General features: G+C 39.3%; 1 protein-coding gene across 2 annotated transcripts in view; it reads left to right on the plus strand.

Moving 5' to 3' along the window:
- Positions 1 to 11,608: 11,608 nt before the first annotated feature.
- Positions 11,609 to 14,053, plus strand: part of LOC109220787 (DExH-box ATP-dependent RNA helicase DExH1) — a 19,167-nt gene continuing 16,722 nt past the window's right edge. Inside the window, exons 1-2 of one of the 2 annotated variants that reach the window (XM_019385255.1) lie at positions 11,609 to 11,954; positions 12,222 to 12,367. In XM_019385255.1, coding sequence (XP_019240800.1) covers positions 11,661 to 11,954; positions 12,222 to 12,367 — 440 coding nt within the window. In that variant the 5' untranslated portion in view covers positions 11,609 to 11,660. Of the gene's footprint in view, positions 11,955 to 12,221; positions 12,368 to 14,053 lie in introns of those variants that run through there. The other variant, XM_019385256.1, reaches the window with a different exon arrangement.

A 14,053-nucleotide genomic window follows, 5' to 3' on the forward strand; every position in this document is an offset into this window, starting at 1 on the left:
GCAGGAAACAGAGAATTGCATTAAACTGACGGTGGAAGGGTTTAAACAACAAAACAAGCAAACTAGACTAGAATTACAAACCTAGGCGGTACTAAACAAGCTATTATGATTAAACAAAGCAAAGTGAAAAGATAGAAGGTTTTGAATCACAAGACAATATTCAGATTACAACCCTGAAATAACCCGGACACCAGAAATGACAACAAAATAAACCACCAAAACTCCAAGAGATAGAACGTCTTCCCAATTACCAAGCATGGTATCTTAACCACTGAGTTCTGCATTAATGTTGCCAAGACCATTACCAACCCCAACATCATCAACTTCAGTCACCACGGTTCCAAGAGGATTTGCGTGCTCCCTGCCACTGTCATTGATCCAATTACCCCTTCTTGAATCATTCTTTCTATTTCCTTTTTCAAAGAACGACAATCTTCAATACTGTGCCCCTGGACATTAGAGTGGTACATGCATCGTACAGTAGGATCAAAGCCTTTTGCATATGGGTCTGGAGTATAGCCGAGGAGCGGCTCAATCAGGCCAGCATGCCTTAACTTTTCAAATAAGCTTGTGTAGGACTCCCCAATTGGCGTGAAACTATTTCTTTTCTTTTGTTCTCTTCCCTGCCCCTTTTTTCTAGGGTTGTTGGGTGCTCGAAAATGCTGTGAAGGCGAGAATGCATCACGCGGTGCTGGCGCTCGCCGTAGGGAGTGACCTGGTGGTTGGACATATGACTGGACATTGTTCGGAGGATAATACTGAGGTGGATTATGTGGAGCTCGGGGATAGGTTTGGGGTTGAGGCTGGGGATATGGTGATGGGCCCCTGGACCAAGTTCTCGAGTCAACTACCGCCACATCTTCTTTCTTTTTCTTTCCCAGCACCCCTCCGCTCTGGATGGCCTGTGTAGTCGCCTTGATTGCAGCATAGCTCATGATTTTATCGGATTTGAGCCCCTCTTCAACCATACTTCCCATTTTCACTACCTCATTAAAAGATTTTCCCACTGCTGAGACCAGGTGACCATAGTAAGTAGGCTCCAAAGCCTGTAAGAAGTAATCGACCATCTCGCTCTCTTTCATGGGAGGATCGACTCTTGCCGCCTGCTCTCTCCACCGGAAACCATACTCCCTGAAGCTTTCCCCGGGCTTCTTCTCAATTTTGGTCAGTGACAGGCGGTCCGGTACAATTTCGAGATTGTATTGAAAATGGCACACAAACGCTTGGGCCAAATCGTCCCAAGTGTACCACCGAGCATGATCTTGCCGCGTGTACCATTCCAAAGCAGCACCACTGAGACTTTGACTAAAGTACGCCATTAACAACTCATCCCGTCCTCCGGCTCCTCTCATCTTACTGCAGAATCCCCTCAGGTGGGCCACCGGGTCACCATGTCCATCGTACAAATCAAACTTTGGTAACTTGAACCCCGCAGGCAACTGGACGTCGGGAAACAAGCACAAGTCCTTGTAGGCCACACTTACTTGTCCACCCAATCCTCGCATGTTCCTGAAGGATTGCTCCAGGCTTTTTACTTCTCGAAACATTTCTTCCTGTTCCGGATCTTTAAGTGGCTTGTCAGATTCCGCCAGGAGCTCAAGGTGAGGAGTGTAGGAATATGGCTCAGGAGCTTTACAGATATGCTCAGGAGGGTGGTACAGGCTGTCGTGAACTTGAAACAGGGGCTCACTGGAAGATCTCTGCCGTGTGGCAGGTGGAGGCGCCACAAAGACAGGGGTGATTGGTGGAGGAGGGTTTTGTTTGGGTGGTGGAGCTTGGGGAGGGTAGGAGGTGGTGCTATAACTCTGTTGGTAGAAAGGGAAAGCTAGAGATGAATTCACAGTAGGAGGCTCCTGAGACTGAGCCAAAGGTGGGATATATACTGGATTGGCAGGGTAAATTGGTGTCGGCTGACCCTTAGCGCAGGCCTGATGCATCTCGGCCATCTGCTGCCTCAACTTATACATCTCTTCCCTCATTGCTTTGACATCCACCACTTCTACATCTTTTGACGGGTCCACAATACTGGTATCTGATTCTTGGCCTGTCATGTTCAGTTTATTCGACCGGGTGTTGTAGGAATGGGTTGCCAGGACGCCGACTGCCTTTTGTCCTTGTGTTGTAAAGAAGAGTTACCACTTTGAAACCACAAACCAACCACCTTTCTGGAATAACATGACAAAATGAAACCATCACGTTAGCGTTAGGGCATTTAACACATTGGTAACAGCTTTTGATCGGTCGCCTGCGTCATCCCGGCCTTTCCCTTATTTTCCAATTGTAAACTTTATCTTCCTTTGTTTTTCTTCTTTTTCTTCTCTCTTTTTCTTTTTCCTTTTGTTCTTTTCCTTCTTGCCTTTCTTGATTTTTCTTTCCTTTCTTTCTTGTTTTTCCGCTATTTTCTTTTCATTTTGCCTTTTTGTGGTTTTTCTTCTTTTTCCCTTTTTTTTTCTTTTGGTTATGGTCGAATTCTACGTGGATTGCCTACGTATCATGACCCCGCATGAATCAGACCAAGCGTAGTTCTTGCAAATTAATGCAAAAATAAAGAGATATTTTTTTTTTGGGATTTTCCAAATTTGTTTTTCTTTGAAGGGAAACTACAGAAGCAGACCCAAAATAACAAACTACAAACTCGATGATTAACACTAGATCAAGAGTACATCAAAGCTTCACATCCTGGGACCCGTGGGGCATCACTCAGCATCGCCACAGGCTTCCGCAAGACTGAGAAGGTTCCAATGTCGACTGCGGCTTATTTTGACAAAGTGGCTATTTTTGCAAAATTTCAATTGAGAAGACAAAACTCGATTTTGCAGATACGGCCTTTCAACACTTCCGAAAGGGAGATTTTAAGGTTGTGCCCGCAAACCGTTTTAAAATGATTCAGGGTGGCTGTTCTTGTAAAAACAGCCTTCCGGCGCCCTTTTGGGGACATTCGGCTTATTTTTTAACAAGAATGGCGTCACCTGACTTATTTAACAAAATATTAAGATTTTTGGTATTTTTGGCTATTTTTGCAAAAGGGATGGTTGGACCCGGTGAGGGTTGCCTACGTATCTCACATCCGGTGAGAATCAAACCAACGTAGTTCGGGCAAATAAATCTAACTATTGTTGAAAACAAGACTCTAATACACTATTTCTGAAAGGAAGATTCTTTTTTATATTTTCTTTTTCAGTGGCAAATAAAACGAACTAATTGGAAAATAAAGCTCTTTTTGTTTTTCTTTTCCATTGGCAAACAAAACAAACTAAAAAAAACTTTTCTTCTTTTTCCTTTCATTGTCTCAAAAATCCGGCAGCATTTCGGCACTACTTGGATATTGGTTTTTCTAATATAGGTAATTAACTCTCCACACTACTGTTTTCTCTTTTCCCCTTTTTGTTTTTCAATTGTCCAGATATTCAAAGCCGGTCAGCATGCGAGTCCAAAACAGATAAATGCACAAGTAGGATGCATCAGGATGGTCCATTATTCCGGGTACACCTGTCCTAGACGGACCCAACCCCTGTGTTGAGTCCCCTAAGTCAAAATGCACGTGATGCAGATAAGCGTTCCTACTAGGGATCCGGCATGAAGTCAAGTTCTTCTAGGTTCAAAGCCTGGGATAGGTTCTAGACTGTGCACCCGAGCAGACAATTAGAGTCGAGGAGGGGGCTACGTACCGGGAACCAAAAGGCCATCCGGCTTAGTAACTTGTCCGGCCTCTTTCTTATTTCAGGGTATTGACACTAACAGAATAGGGAGTCTCAACCAGTAAGCACATCCCCGGAGGTGAGAAGAGAAGGGTTTCGGCACAGTTTATATACAGTTCAGATAATATCAAAGCGGTAAAAAGCAACATTTTGCACATTTAGCATGAAACATGTAGGAAAGTCAGGTAAAGCCAAATACAACAATATATCTAAGCTCGAATTCTGAACCCTGAACCGAAGTTCTGGGTTTGTATTCCCCAGCAGAGTCGCCAGAGCTGTCACACCTCCTTTTTCCTACACCTGTGAGGGTGTAAAGGAGTTTTTCCAATTAAAGGACAGTCGGAACGGAATTTATTATTAATATTCAGAGTCGCCACTTGGGATATTAATGGTGTCCTAAGTCACCGGTTGAATCCCGAACCGAGGAAATTATTGACTCTGTTAACAGTCTGCGAACCAGAAATCCGGATAAGGAATTCTGTTAACCCGGGAGAAGGTGTTAGGCATTCCCGGGTTCCGTGGTTCTAGCACGGTCGCTCAACTGTTGTATTTGATTTATCTGGTTTCAAAACATGTCCAAACTCATGTGTCTTTATTAGTAAACCGCTTTTATTATTTTTATTTTTATAAGAATTGCAACGTCGTGAAAATGCATCTCGAACCACGTCGCACCAGTGCACCCGTGATTGTTAACACATTTCGACTTCGTTAAGATTCCGATTTGGGTCACATAAATGTGCACCCGAATTTAGGAAAGTAATATTATTAAAATACGCGCCTAAAGCAACTACATGTTATCATCTTTGGGGAAAACCGTGAAATTCGCTAAACGGCTCGTCCCGAAATCTAAGTATTGTTGTATAAACATTTATCGAGGGCCCCGCAATTTTTATACGTTTTGTGCGGCGAGGCTCGTCTCATTTTTATTTAAAAGACAAACCTAATACAATTATGGTTTTCTATTTTATTTGTCTCTAATAATAAAAGAAATAGCCCTAGTCAATTAACATGCTCATACATCATTATTTCTATTTAAAGCGTTAAAGGAAATCAGGCTCTCAATTCATTGGGCCTCCAGACCTTGGACCTCGAGACTGATCCAGCCCAGCTCATGAAGAGCAGCCCAATAAGAGGTCCAAATTTTGATTGTAGAGGGTCAGGTGGCCTGGGCCTGTGATAAGCCCAATAGCGGACGCCAGTTTCACTTTTGGGCTAGTTAACATCTTAACGGGCTGTCACATATATGTATTTAAATCAGAGACCAAATCAACCAAATGTTGGGCGAATCTAAGAAGTAATTGACTCTGAAATTGCTTTTTGTTAATATTGATTCGAGGCAGGCTAGTGATATTGTTCCAATTTAATCCTCAGATTCATATGACACTATATTTGACTTTCCGTTAATTGCTTCTAACAATCAGATGTCCAATTATTGATTACAAAAAGGGAAAAATACGATTTCAAGGGCACTTCTACGTACAGAACCTTTCCAATCCAAACTAACACAATGGATGGACTTGTATTATACTAAAACTCACAATGAAATTCAACACAGCCCTAGATGATATAACTAGTACTGAAAATCCATTAACAATCTATTAACAGTCCATTGATAGTCCAATATTCTCAATAATACATCTGAAATTATGGTTCAAATGAATCAATCACGCGAAAATTTTCAAAAAAAAAAAAATAACAGTAAAGTTCAGGTGCAAGCATGTATTCCTTTATCATTTATACTTCAAACTTGTGGTTTATAGGTGAAGGCAATCTTCAACATCACTTGAGCATGAGAAAATACCTGGATTACATGAAATAAAGGAGAAGAGGAGGGTCAGCAGCAATATTCAACAGCTAATCTCAACAGGCCCCAATTTTACACCCAGAAACACACTCAAACACGGGCCGGAATAAATTGTAAGGCAACAGCAACAACAGATTTCCAAAACAGACTCGATTGACCAGCTTCAACTCAAAAATCAAACCAAATAGCTCAAATACACCCAAAACTCATTCAAATTGGAATCCAGAACACTCTGAAACTTCAGTGATTGTAGTTGTGCTAAAATGTGCCAATCAGTGATTAAAATTCAAAAATCAGCCTAGAGAAATCGACGTACAGTACTTGTTTTTTATTTTTTGTTGTTTTTCTGAATATTTTTGAAGCCTAAGCTCCAAGGGAGTTTGAAATTTGAATCTCAGATCTAGGAAGCTTGGAGAATATTTTGGGGGGAATTTTAAGGCTCCAAACTTGTGACTTAAGGCATTAAAGGCTGCCTTATATAGGTAAGAATAGGGGCAGAAAGTTCTGGAACTCATTCCCCATTTTTCCCCTTTTTTATTTCAGAAATTGGTCATTAATCCCTTACTTCCTGACTTGCTACCCAAGCTACACCCCTAAGTTATAAAAATTCTGATTTGAGACTCATCCAGAATGTTCTAGAGCTTCCAATTCAGTTATTTGAGAGATTCCATGCCCTTGAACTACCCCAATTACCCTTAGCTTATTCTGAAATTTACTAATCTAACAAATTAATCCATTTTAAATGCCCAAAATGCCCTTGAATACCCTTGAAACTACTAGTTTAGTACAGCTATATCCAAACAATTATTTAACTAGGGTTAACTAAGCCTAAGGATTATTTGAAACTAAACATCAAACTATGGGATTATTAAAGACAATTATCAATTAAACTGGCTCAGCATTAACTAGCAACAATCATGAGGGATCGACATTCAAACAGGGCTTCAAACAAGATTGATTACAGATTCGACACAAAATTAAACTAAAATCAGAACTACTAACGCAGGATTACACACAATTAAACTACAGAACCATTATTGAAACATATAGGAAACCCCAAAAATCAAAACAGAAATAAACAAAACCAAACTTACTGAACAATTAAACTAATTAACAACAATCACTAAAACAGGAACAAATCACAGGAAGCAAAGAAGGAGAACAGAGGAAGAAGGAAATAAAATAAACGAGGAATAGGGGAAACTCACTACTAGATTCAAATGGACAAGTGACACGCCCAGGCTGCTTGTGCGGATGAATTCGGCCCTGGCTAGTAAACTTGGATCCTAGATGTGAATTTGAAGGCCTTCAGTTGGTTTTTGTGCATTAAAAAGAGAATAGGGCCTAGAGTGACCTAGGAGTGTGAGTATAAGTTTGGTACAGTGTAGGTGGCGCCGCCGCCACCAAAGCCAAAGGCAGGCGGCTAGGGTTAGGGAATTTGGGGGTGTTTCAACGGGTTTTTGAGGGGGAATAATGACGACTTGACGATGGGGAAGTGAAGTCGGAGCCCTGGTGTGACTTTGGACGCCGTTTGACAGATTAGGGTTTTGAGGTCGAAATTTCGATCTAAGATTCGAAAAGATTGGGGATGATTCGAAGGGAGTTGAATGTGTATTTGGAAAGAGGGGGACGAGGGGAATTCGGGGTGTAATTTTGGGGGTGTTTGGTGGAACGCCGCCGGCGGAGACGATTTCCGGCCGGCGACCTATGGCGGAGAGTGGCGGAGACGGTGGGGATTAGGGTAGTACGAGGAGGACAACGATCTGGTCTCTAATGTTGTAAAGGGTGTTATTACACTTTTATGTAAAATGTGTGAACAAATCTGGACCATTGGATGATAGGCGATGGACGGCCTGGATTTACCTAGGCCAAAACGACGTCGTTTTGTTAAAAAAAACAGGCCGGGTTAGTTTTGTGGATTGGGCTAATTGGGGCAGGAGTTTGAAGGTTTTGACTTGGGCTTCTGGGAATTTTGGCCTGGGTTGTACGAAATTGGCCCAAACATTAGCCAACCCTTGCTTTTTATTTTATTTTCTTTTATCTTCTTTTTTCTTATTTTGTATTTATATTTTTTTATTTTTGTTAAAATGACAAATAAAAAGTCAAAGACCAAATTGACTCTAAAATTATATTATTTAATTTTCAAAATTAACTAATATCTAATCCTAAACTAAAACTTAAGACAAATTCTGAAAATTGAAAGTAAAAATGCAAAGAACCATTTTTGTCATTTTCTTTATATTTTGTTTTGCAAACAACTGACCACTAATTAATCCTAAAATATGAGATTAAATCCTAAATGCAAATGCCAAATGTATTCTTTTATATTTTTCATATGAATTAAAAAAAACACCAATAAAATGCAACAATTATCAGAAAATAACACAAAAATTCACAAAAATAGTAATATAATAAAGAAATCATTTTTGAATTTTTGGGATAATTCATATAGGGCAAAAATCACGTGCTCACAATACATACCTCAATAAAGCTTTCCTTAATCCTTACAAAATTCCGGAACTCTTAGCACTTTGATCTATTGTACAAGAATTACAAATTGAACCAAGAATTAGGAACAAGATTAGGATTCTAGCTCGTTTGAGCATATTATCAAGTACTAGGGGTGCATTGTGATCTTAGGTCCTTTTTGGGAGAGATTTCTTATCATATTATACCCTAATTGCTTTCTTTTTAGTTCACAACTTCCAAATACTCCATGATTTTGTATGCATGCAAGAAGCCTATTCTTATACCCATAAATTACCTCACTAATGACCCCTTAGGGCTTTGTTGAAAATTTAAGAGCTGAGGTGATGAAGTCTTACCTCTTGGGATGAAGGTTTAGGTGCCTCACTTGATTATCTTCAATGTTTAACAAAGATTTGTGGAGCAATTTTGATGCTAAGCACTTTCCCTCTCTTAGACCCTCTTTCTCACTCTAAAAGTACCAAGAAATAGGCTCAAAATGAGCTATTGAACAAGATATATCGATAGGGGGTCGGGTTTTAAAAATTAGAAAATAGGAGCCCCACTCAAATCTGCAATCACATTTGCGATAGCAAAGCTGACATGCGGTCCGCATAATGGACCGCAAAATGCTCCCCAAAACCTGAAGACATTGTTTGGGTATGCGACAGAAATGCGGTCAGCATACCCGTTCTGCGGCCGCATAATGCACCGCAGAACTGCCCCTTACAAAATCCCAAGGGGATTATGCGATGACTATGCAGTCCGCATATCGATTATGCGATCGCATAATTGACTGCATAGTTGACCTCAAATTTGACCAACACACTGTTTCACTCTGCGGCGACTATGCGGTCCGCATACCTGTTATGCGGCCGCATTCTCGACCGCATAATCGCACTTTTCTGTAAAACATTATTTTTTGACTTCTTATGCATAGATCAGTCCAAGGGGTAACACGTATTCCTAACTTGGCACTACGAGCTCTCGGGTTTTGAGTAGAAATTTTCATGGGCTCTTACAAGACTGACCCAGAATGTTGCTCATTCAGATGGTTTGATGATTGTGATGAGAGCTTTCACAAGCTCAAGAATGCTTTGGCAACAGCTTCGGTTCTAGTTTTACCTCCAGGATCAGGTTCTTATACAGTTTATTATGATTGGCATTGGATGTGTGTTGATGCAGGAGGGTAGAGTCATTGCTTATGTTTCGCGTCAGTTGAAGCCCCACGAGAAGAACTACCCTGTTTATGATTTGGAGTTGGCAGCCATTGTTCACACATTGAAGATTTTGAGGCATTATCTTTACGGTGTGTCATGTGAGATGTTCACGGATCATAGGAGTCCCCAACACTTATTCAAGCAACAGAGGTGGTTAGAGCTACTAAAGGACTATAACATTACCATTCTTTATTATCCGAGAAAGGCCAATATGGTGGCCGATTCCTTGAGTAGGAAGGACGAGAGCATAAGGAGTCTTGCTTATATTTTAGTTGGGGAGACAGCGTTAGCATTGGATATTCAAGCTTTGGCCAATCGGCTTGTGATGATCGATATTTCGGAGCCTAGGCGGGTTCTTGCTTGTGTGGTTTCAAGGTCTTCTTTATTTGAGCGCATCAAGGCGTGTCAGTATAAAAATCCCCATTTGCTTGTCCTGAAGGACACAGTGCAACACGGTGATGCTAAGGAGGTTACTATTGGAGATGCTGGGTATTGAGGATGCATGGTCGGATTTGTGTTCCAAATGTTGATGGGTTGTGTGAGTTGATTCTTGAGAAAGCCCATAGTTCACGGTATTCCATTCATCTGGGTACCGCGAAGATGTATTAGGATTTGAGGCAATAATATTGGTGGCGGAGGATGAAGAAGGATATTGTTGAGTACGTTGCTCGGTGTTTGAATTGTCAGCAGGTGAAGTACGAGCATCACATACTCGGTGGGTTGCTTTAGAGGCTTGACATTTCGGAGTGGAAGTGGGAGCGTATCACAATGCATTTTGTAGTTGGGCTTCCATGGACCTTGAAGAAATCTGATGCAGTATGGGTTATTGTGGGCAGACTGACCAAGTCTGCACATTTAATTCTAGTCATAACTAACTACTTTTCAGAGTAGCTGACTCGGATTTACATTCGTGAGATTGTTCGCCTTCATGGTGTGCTCGTGTCTATTATCTCGGATCGGGGCACTTAGTTCATTCTATGTAACTAATCCTTATATATTGGACTCACACGTGCTATAAGCATGAAAAATCCAAACAAAGTATTTCCTTTTATGAGAAAACTAGAACTTAAGGTTTAGCAAGGTTGTAATTTGCTTGATATCATCGTTTATGTCTTAATTTTAATAGAAAACATATTTAACATTTGATAAAATCTATTCTAAACAAATTATCATTAAATTATATTTTTTAAAATATCTCTTTTAAGATTTAGTTTTCAATTTGTTATACTTGATAAATTTTAGTTAAAGTATTTTCATATTAGGTAAAAAAGTAACAATAATTTTTATAAGATATTCCAGCAGAAGTTCCCGAGAAATCACAATGAGATATATAAGGACTTAGTTGGCCAAGATTTTGTTCATTATTGAGCTAGCTAAATGGGATCAACATTCTCTTTTTTATGACATTTTCTTAATTTTTATTTTATAACTTAAAAATACATTTAATACTCCCTCTGTTTCGTATTTAGATGAAGTACTTTACTTTTTGGTCTGTTCCCATATAAATATAGGAAATAATTCAACTTTAAATACTTCATTTTACTCATTTTATCCTGAATGAGAAATTTTTAAAATCACACAAATGTTATGGTCTTACAAAGCTTTTACCCCTTACAGCTTGTTTGGATGGTTGTTCCTCATTGTATCGTATTGTATTGTTATCCCAAAACAATGTTTGTTTTGATTGTTTCATTAAAATTGGTTGTATTGTATTGTTAAATTCATTGTTCCGGAACAATGAAAAGTCCCCTTTTTTGAAACAACCGATTTGGTGTGGTTCGTTTCCTATTTTTCTTTTCAATTATGCCCTAACTTATTACTCCACAATTCTATTTTACCCTTTACCTTTTTTTCTATTTTAACTCCAAATCTCCAACTTCTAACCTACTTTGTTTTTTTTCCAGTACTTCTGCCGCCAACGTTAAAGGTGTTTTGCCGCCTTCTATTTTACTTTTTCTCCTAATTTGCTTTTAACTCAATTCTAATTAATTGTGCTCCTTTGTTTTGCCTTCTTCTGTTGTGCTTTCTTAATGTGTTTTGCCTTCTTCTGTTTTATTTTTAAAAAATTATTTTATGCATAATTTTTGATAAATTCAATGTTTAAATAATTGAGGGTATTTTAGTAAACTTATCAGTTACAGTACAGTACGATACAATCAAACCAAACAGCAAAATATTATTTAACAATGACAAACAATACAATCTATTCAAACATTATTTTCATAAAACGATACGGTACAATACGATACAGTACAATACAATACATTATAAAATAACGGGAAACAATGATCCGAACAGATTGTTAAGTTTTTAAGACCACAAATTATAAAAATATTCATTTCTTTGTTAAACTGGGTGTCGAGTCAAACTAGAAAATCAGTGTAGAGTCAAACTAGCTTATATTTCTAGAAAAAAGTTGCGTATTCAATGGAGTGAAAATAAAACCCCCGCTCTCAGTAGGTAGACGCGCTGATGTCAGTGCGCCTTCTGAACCCCCACTCCTCCGCCCTTCATTTTCACTTCCGCAACTCCCTTTCTTCATCAGCCCCAAGGAGTTTCGTTCTCTCACATTTTAGATTAAAATCATCCGCTATGTCTTATCGTCCGAACAGCCGAGGCGGCCGTCGTGGCGGCGGCGGCGGCGGCGGAGGCCGCGGTGGCGCAGGCCGCAGTGGCGGTGGTCGTGGAGGAGGAGGACGCGGTGGTGAACAGAGATGGTGGGACCCTGTCTGGCGTGCCGAACGCCTTCGGCAACAAGCCGCTCAGGTACTGTTCCTGTGCCAAGTTCACACACACATTTTTTCCTTTTTGCAAAAATGAAGGCTTCTTATGTATAATACATAATCTGCTTTTTGGTTCATTGTTTGTGCATTTGTTAGAAATGTATAAATATAGATGTACGGCTGCAGACGAATAAATACCTTTATTTTCACTGTTTATATGAACTCGTGATGTGTATGTTTATGCAATTGTGAATAACATTCGAGTGATTGATGGCGTGTTCAAAGTTAACAGTGTGAATTTTGGTTGTAGATGGAGGTGATGAATGAAAATGAGTGGTGGGGGAAGATGGAGCAGTTTAAGAGAGGAGGCGAGCAGGAAATGGTAATAAGGCGGAATTTTAGTAGGGATGACCAGCAGAAGTTGGCTGATATGGCGTATCAATTAGAGCTTTACTTGTAAGTGGTTTGATCATGAGGAAAATACTAGGATTTTGATTTATTTTCGTTTGTTTTATATTTAGCATGGCACGTGCTGCCATTTCCATCATTATGAACTTACATTTATAATTAAACATAGATTGCAAAGACCAAATGTAATTGAAGATGCGACTAGTCTTGCTTTTGTAATGCAGAAAAATGACAATTCACACAAAAAGAAAAATTCTTAAAACATGCTTCTATTGTGTCAAAACAAATTTACTTTTCTCCTCCATGCATGTCCTAAAACTTTGGGAACTGAGAATTGCGAACATTGCATACATTCTCTATTTCTCATTTATATGTAAATTCGTAAAAAGAAGATTTGAGAAAAGTGCATCATGGAATTTGAGAAAAGGAATTGTTACAATACCCGTATATTAGATATGTTTGTGAGACGGGAAATGCACTTACTTAAATATGACTTTTGTATTTGTGACCTGTTAATCTTCACACAAGTTGCAAACTTATGGAGAATGTAGTAGTTGCACAATTTTATTTACCGTGAAAATGGTAATTACAATTAAATTTGATTATGAGACTCTAGAAATACGTGATCTATTTTTATGCCGGTTGTTAAGCAGTTGATGCTATGTATGTGAGACTTGGAAACGAAATAAGAGTTAAAGGTAAGGTGATGATCAAACCGAGAGATTAACAATATGGGCCTCGAGCTTGTCGCTTCGGGGGCCTCGAGGTCGATCCCGGGGGCTCGACTGTGAGCTATCGAGGGTAACCGAAGTATGACTAATAGTTATAGTAAAACCTAAGAAGGCTCTTTTTGGCCAATGGTAAGCAATAAATGATGAACAATAATGAAGATAATAAATGGGAGCAATGATATCAAGAGAATATGTAAGAGAGCAGAGAGAATGTTGTTTTTTATTTCTTGTGGAGCAGCTGAAGCAACTTATCCTTACACAATGACAAGGGTTCCGTTTATATAGGAAGGAAATCCCCGCATAGTACAAAATACATTAATTACATAGATATGGGGATTGGACAACCGAATGACACCCTGATTTGGGTTCAAAATAGCCCACTAGACTTTGTCAGTCCTAGCCGCGCACCTTGGGAACTCCCCATTTCTACCATCATCGTGATTATTACTACACTGAGGTCGAGCATCGACGTCCCTCGAGGGAGGGTACTCGGTCGTGGCCTCGAGCCATGATCTTCCGAATGCCTTAATGACGAGAAATTGGACCCTCCGATTTCACCGTATACAAATTTATTTAAGATGTAAACCATTTAATTTTGTTTATTAATTCATTTAAAATTACATGGAAGAAAGTTATCTCAAAAGGCCTCTCCCAGAATCCATGCGAACTTTTTGGAAAGTAGGGTATAATGTAACAAAGAAAAGATCTTGTTAATTTCTATTAAAAATGACAGAAAGAAAAGATCTACATAGGTGATATCAATTAGTTGGATTACGGCTTAGACATATTGGTAGCTTACTTTTGGTCCATTATTCTCTAGGAGTCTTATGTATAGTGAGGATGCATATGGCAGGTACCAACTAATTGAGGATTGAAGTGTAATTGCTATTTTAAATTATGTAATGTATACATATTCTCTACTTTAACTCAAATTAATATGTTTTTAACTTTTTTGTAAGTAACTCAAACTTAGAAGATGAAAAGAAGACATGTTCATTCCCTC

The sequence above is a fragment of the Nicotiana attenuata genome, unplaced genomic scaffold (genome assembly GCF_001879085.1).
Source record: "Nicotiana attenuata strain UT unplaced genomic scaffold, NIATTr2, whole genome shotgun sequence".
Classification (NCBI taxonomy): domain Eukaryota; kingdom Viridiplantae; phylum Streptophyta; class Magnoliopsida; order Solanales; family Solanaceae; genus Nicotiana; species Nicotiana attenuata.